Here is a 6,545-nt window from a genome sequence, read left to right as displayed (position 1 = left end):
CGGCCCTCTCTTTTGTGCATGTTTGCAGGCTGGAGCCTCGGGAGCTGCGTTCTGGCCTGTGTTCCCAGCCCCCCCCCCCATCCCCGGTCATCCCATTGCTGCTTCCACCTGCCTACGTGGATGTCTGCTGTTGCTGCTTCCGCCTGCCTGCAGCCCCCCCCCCCCCCCGGTCATCCCGCTGCTGCTTCTACATGACTGTTGTGTGCTGCTGACGCCCCCCCCCACCTCTGGTCATCCCGCTGCTGCTTCCACCTGCCTGCTGTGTGCTGCTGACGTTCCTGACTCCCCCAGTCTGGCCTTTGGCAGGAGGGTCCCCCCTTATGAGCCTGGTCCTGCTCAAGGTTTCTTCCCTCCTAAAGGGGAGTTTTTCCTTGCCACTGTTTGGCTTAAGGCTTTTCTCCCAGTATGGGAGTTTTTACCTGCCATTGTTTATGTAATAATTGCTCGGGGTTTATGTTTATGTTTATGTTTATGTTTATGTTTATGTTCATGTTCTGGATCTCTGGAAAGCGTCTAGAGATAACATCTGTTGTATTAGACGCTATATAAATAAAATTGAATTGAATTGAATTGAATTTCTCGGCAGGTAGCAGAAATTGGCAGGACACCGGCAGTACGGTAAGAAAAACGCTGACCATCGTGACGTAAAGCCTTTTCTAGGCAGGCACCTCCTCGGGCAGCCCGGGGTCCTCCGGCGGGCTATGATAGGCTGGCTTGGGTTGCAGCAGTCTCCTTCAGCTCGCCCTCCAACCGGTGACGCCCGCTCCGCCGTGGTGCGAGGAAACAACTCCGATAAAGTAGCTCTACCTGACCAGCTCTCCACCTCCCAGCGGTAAATTATTACGCTGCAGTGTTATTACAGTATTACATCTGTCTGTGTTCTCCGCAGCGAGCGTGTTTCAGTGTCTTTTGCACTCTTTGCCGTGCTTGCAGATGTCGCTGTCACAGCCGGTGTTTAGCAAAGCTGCGTCTGCCTCATGTCGAGATAAACGTCGGGCGGGTTCTTTCTTAGTTTTTCTTTCATATTATGATCGAAAAGCCCCCCCTCTTTATTTTTTCCTAAGCTACTTTCGTGAAAACGGGAAAGTTAAGCCTAAATTATGGTTCCGCGTTACACCAACGCAGAGCCTTCGCCGTAGGATACGGCGTAGGCGACGCGCATCGCCGCGTACTCTACGGCGTAGGCTCTGCGTTGGTGTAACGCGGGACCATAAATCAGCCTGTAGGGTCCCTGTGGCCTGGTCAGCACTGCTGGTATAATTTGCCACCACCCATTGCGAGCGAGCAGGCTAATAATTAGCACCGCCAGATATCTGCACCGTGAAGCCGAACTGCGTCTGCCAGTTCACGTGGAGTATTAATTTAATAAAACTACGTCTGGACAAATTGTCCCAGTATGTCAAAATGGCTCCTCCCCGACTGTATCCTTGTCGGACTACCTGAACCACTGCAACGCTTAAGGACGGCTTATAATGATCACACGCACTTTTCTTTCATGCATTATGTACAATATGCATTTCTATTATAATGTGTAAAATATGACAGCTTCATGTGTTTTAAAAGTGAAACTAATATTTCTGGCATACTATATGAAAGAGTAGTCTAATTATGATCACACACACTTTCATTTCAGGGACATGATCTATGATCTATGCTCTAAACAGTCACGCAGGTATGACTGGTTATCAAAAGATTGCTTATAAAAGGTTAACTACGCCCCACATGGTCATAATAGAGGGTGTGTAATCTACAGAAAAAAAAATTATGTTCTGTTTATTCTAAATATATCAATCCAACAACAGTCACTTTGCATCATGACTGATAAATGAGTGGTACACTTGAGATGTTAAATGTTGTTTCCATTTAATTTAAGGTTTTCCTCCTATGATATTATACACTGTTGAATTTATTTTTTTGCCAGGCAGTTTCATCGAAAGGTTTCTTAAGTTTTAAATTTGCATGGGCCACATTTACAGGACTAAATTCATTTTTGATCTGAACGATTACATTAATCTTTTTTATATTTTATATTATTACATTAATGTGGACGGTATCTTGGAAATGCACTTTCACTCTAAAGGCAGGAGCCCAATATCACTATCATGTTTGACCTCTGTCTGCAGACACGATGGCCGTGCCTCCTACATATGCTGATCTGGGCAAGTCTGCCAAGGACATCTTCAACAAAGGCTTTGGTACGACTACTTACAATTTGATCATGTAGTTATACAATTTTAAGACAGATGTGTTGCCAAATCTGGCAGCAAATGGATATTTTAAGACTAATGTGGGCAAGACATTTTATTCTTTACTGTGCAGGTTTTGGCCAGGTGAAACTTGATGTCAAGACAAAGTCAGCAAGTGGAGTGGTAAGATATTTTCTTAATTTCCATCCAAGTATAAACAAACTGGAAATAATTTAATACTTTATGGCCTGCCTTATTTTACCAACCACAAATGCAGTAAGGTTTTCCCATTAAGAAAGAGAGAATGAATAAGCTACATCTAGCACTGAGTCATGTACAGTAGACTTTACATTTGCTTTATTTTTCCAGTATTTTTGTCTCAAAAATTTCCCAGAACCCAATCTGATAATTCGCAGCTGCTTGCTTTTGTTTTCCCTATTCTCAGAAACCCCAAAAGTTGTCCATGTAAAAACCCAACAAAATCTTAATTGCTGGAACCTGTTACGACATGACTCTTCTCATTTCAAAGTTAAAGTAACAAAAGTTTTCGGGCAAAACATTTTTTTATTTGGATTTAAGTGGGAATTACCTTTTAGTTTACTTTCATTTATGGCTATTTGATTCTTTTTTTTTTTTTTTTTTTCCTAATGTGGTTTACCAATTCTTTAAAATTGTCTCCTGAAGGAATTTAAAACATCTGGCTCCTCCAACACTGACACTAGCAAAGTTGCCGGCACCTTGGAAACTAAATACAAGAGGGCTGAATATGGCCTGACCTTCACTGAGAAGTGGAACACCGACAACACCTTGGGAACTGAAATCACTGTCGAGGATCAGGTCAGGAATCTATTCAAATATTTCATTTATTTAAGAGTAGTCATCAGAAAGAAAAGAAGTAGATGGGGGGATTGGCAGCATTCATTGGTTTTTAATGTGAAATGTTTTTTTTCACAGATTGCAAAAGGACTGAAGTTGACTTTTGACACAACCTTCTCACCAAATACTGGGTAAGATGATTCAAATTAGTTCTATGTGTGCTTTACTCAAGGACTCAACAGATGTAGTCTGTGCTGCCCGCTGCCTCTCTCCACGAGTAATTATGGCAACCTGATCTTTGCTGCACATACTTTCTGACAAGTGTTTTTGCCAGCCATGTGATCCAGGTCCAAGTATGGAACTAGTATGCTGTAACACTTCACTGTAGTTGGTTGTCGATTTTACATCTTTGGGCTTCTTTTTTTTTTTTTTCCCAAAACTGTTGAGACACAGAGTTTTACTGTGATACTAAAATGATCAGGCAGTCCCAAATGTTTTTTTTTTCTTTCTCCTGAGCCATAAATCATGTGGGGAACAGGGCACACAGCCCAGAATAAGCGTGTCGTCTTTCATATTGAGTGTGGTGAAGCCAAAGTCATGTGGCTACGTTTAGACAGCATGTTCAAGGCTGCAGTGTCATGTTCAGAATGGGGAAATAAACAGCGGTACTGGACCAAATGTTGGGCAAAAACACAAGTACGAGAACAGATGATGTCCAAATTAAACGATAAACACTCACTGCATACTACTGAAGTTTGTAGCCTGCATAGTCAGTGTCAACTTTTTAATTTATACAATATAATGTGTACATTATATATACACGGTATTTTATAAAGCAAAATCGCACATAGGTGGGTGCTGTAACCCCCCTGGATTTGTTTTTCCTGAGAATCTACTTTATTTATTTGATTTATTACAAATTTGACTAGAATAGATTTTGATTTTGTATTCATAAAATTTTCTTTTGTCATCAACAGCAAGAAGAGCGGCAAAGTTAAGACTGCTTACAAACGTGAATATGTTAACTTGGGCTGTGATGTTGACTTCGACTTCGCTGGCCCCACCATCCACGGAGCTGCTGTGGTCGGTTACGAGGGATGGCTTGCCGGTTACCAGATGAGTTTTGACACTGCCAAATCCAAAATGACCCAGAATAACTTTGCTGTTGGCTACAAGACCGGAGACTTCCAGCTGCACACTAATGTGTAAGTAAAGTTCTTTTTTTTTTATTAAGAATTGTTTTTAAGATGCAGAATAAATCCTGAACAAATGAGCAATCTGTAGATGTGATGGGTATCACTCAAAACACCTGATCCTTTTAGAAGCATTGAATAAGACATTGCAAAGGAGTCTTTCTTCCTTTTTTTTTATATATACATTTTACTTTTTATTTGTGTGTGCTAAGAATCAACTTTCTAATTCAAGAAGTCTTCGGTCACTATGCTTATTTGTTCTGTGGTGACAAACAAAGACGTGCACCATCTCTGTAGAAGTCTGAAACTGACCAAGAAAATAAGGGAAGCAGAGAGAATATCCATGAGCTGATGGCAGGATGTTCTGCTCTTCTTTGTACACGTTTAAATTCCAGTGTTATGGCATCTCAATGTTCTGACCTCTTTATAGGAATGATGGAGCTGAGTTTGGTGGCTCCATCTACCAGAAGGTGAGTCCCAAGCTGGAGACGGGGGTCAACCTGGCATGGACTGCTGGCAGCAACAGCACACGCTTTGGTATCGCAGCCAAATACCAGCTGGACAAAGATGCCTCCATCAGTGTAAGTAGTAAAGCAAAAGATTTGAGAATAATGTGGATAGTTCACCAAAACGCTCACTTCTCTTTTCTTTTATTTTTTTAATAGGCTAAAGTGGGCAACAATAGCCTTGTTGGTGTTGGGTACACTCAAACTCTTAGACACGGTAAGTTGCTTACCAGGAGAATAAAGCAGTTATTTACCTCTATTTTTATCAACAATTCTGCATCACATTTTTGTTTAATGGAAAGTGTTTGCAATTTGTATTTAAGTTTGTGTAGTTTTATATTAATGAATTGATATGCTGCAGAGGCGTTCATAGCGATACTTAACGCTTGCAGTTCCAGGTCATGTTGCATGTTAACTTGGATTTGCCCATGCAAAAGTTGAAGTCTGTTCTTGTGTGTGCGCAGGTGTGAAACTCACCCTCTCTGGCCTAGTTGATGGAAAGAACATCAATTCAGGAGGCCACAAGCTGGGCCTGGGCTTGGAACTGGAAGCCTAAGCTTTCCTCATACCGCAAGGGACTAGGGAATATCTGAAGAATCTGGCCTTAAATGTATGTCCAACTCAAACCAGCAAGAGGATATCATGAGAGATTGGTTCAAAGGCTACTGCAACAAACTCTTGAGTACCACTTCAAGTTGGTGCTTTTGTCATTGGTATATTTTACCTCTTTGTTGCTTTTTACTTTGTAGTTGCATCAATTCAGGAGACAGTCGTTGGTATATTATTTATAAATCATGTCATTATTCCTGTCCAGCACTGCCATAATAATTTGATCAATACAACCCTCCGTATGTCACCAACTCTGTCTGGCTTTATTGTGATAATCCCAAACACTTGTTTCTTTCCATGTGTGGCAATATTTCATGGATTTGATCATTGTCATCCTCCATACCCCCCCGCACCACATTTAGAAGAATCTGATTTTCCTTACCATCCAACAGATCTCACTTACAAACCTTCTGAAGTACACTAGGCCTCCTCTTTTGTCTGCTAACACTTAGATACTGCTGCATCTTCCCTGCTTGTGCACACCGGGACACACTGAAGTGGTTTTGCGTCGACTGTTGGGGTTCAGGTAATTCTACTGAAAGCTACACGTGGGCATCTTCCCTTAAACTTGGTAGTTTTTGGGTTGCTATAAGTTGGATCTAAAAGCTTGAGAGAAACCTGCACTCATAGTCAACCACAGAAATTGATTATGTTTATTCTGTTGATAACAGACAACTGGGGGACACAACGATATTGTTCATAGTAATGCCAAACTATTATTCTCTGGATGAGGTGTACCATAAAGCTGCACATATGCACTCTCAAAAGATACTTTCCTGTTCTGGGCGGAGAAGGAGAGCCCACAGGAAGTCTTGAAAGTCCTTGTGTGTGCGTGTGTGTGTGTGTGAATACATTTTCAATAAAGTCTTTGAACTTCACAAATTTGTTTTTTTGGTATTGAAGTGTCACTGACGTGCAGGTTGGGTTAAAATTGAACTGTGAAGTCCTTTAATACGGACTTGGATGTGATCAGTTGTTCATGTCTACCTGAAATGTGTTAATTCTCACACGTCACCTGGAAATCTGAAATATTTTGAATGGTGTCTTAATTCCTAAAACACATGCTGGAGAGAAAATAAGAACAAGACAACTGAGGAAAGGGAATTTTATTTTTGTACCTAGGTTAAACATTATCAAGCAAATTAGAAGTGTCTTGTCACAAGGGGCCAGTTGTTCAAAGGTAATCTGATCGGATTTTGGTTATCGGATTGGATCAAAGTTTGAAAATGGGTTGT

The 6,545-nt window shown here is 41.3% G+C and overlaps 1 protein-coding gene across 1 annotated transcript; it reads left to right on the top strand.

The window, feature by feature from the left end:
- The first annotated feature begins 679 nt into the window (after positions 1 to 679).
- Positions 680 to 6,192, top strand: vdac2 (voltage-dependent anion channel 2). The gene is made up of 9 exons (XM_061745932.1): positions 680 to 832; positions 2,124 to 2,195; positions 2,320 to 2,369; positions 2,871 to 3,023; positions 3,141 to 3,193; positions 3,980 to 4,207; positions 4,626 to 4,776; positions 4,861 to 4,918; positions 5,166 to 6,192. The coding sequence occupies exons 2-9, from the start codon at positions 2,129 to 2,131 to the stop codon at positions 5,255 to 5,257; spliced, it is 852 nt and encodes a 283-aa protein (XP_061601916.1). The 5' UTR covers positions 680 to 832; positions 2,124 to 2,128; the 3' UTR covers positions 5,258 to 6,192.
- The last annotated feature ends 353 nt before the right edge of the window (positions 6,193 to 6,545 follow it).

The sequence above is a fragment of the Cololabis saira genome, chromosome 17 (genome assembly GCF_033807715.1).
Source record: "Cololabis saira isolate AMF1-May2022 chromosome 17, fColSai1.1, whole genome shotgun sequence".
Classification (NCBI taxonomy): Eukaryota; Metazoa; Chordata; class Actinopteri; order Beloniformes; family Belonidae; genus Cololabis; species Cololabis saira.
Note: the sequence above shows the minus strand (reverse complement) of the source record. Positions and strands in the feature narration are given on the sequence as shown.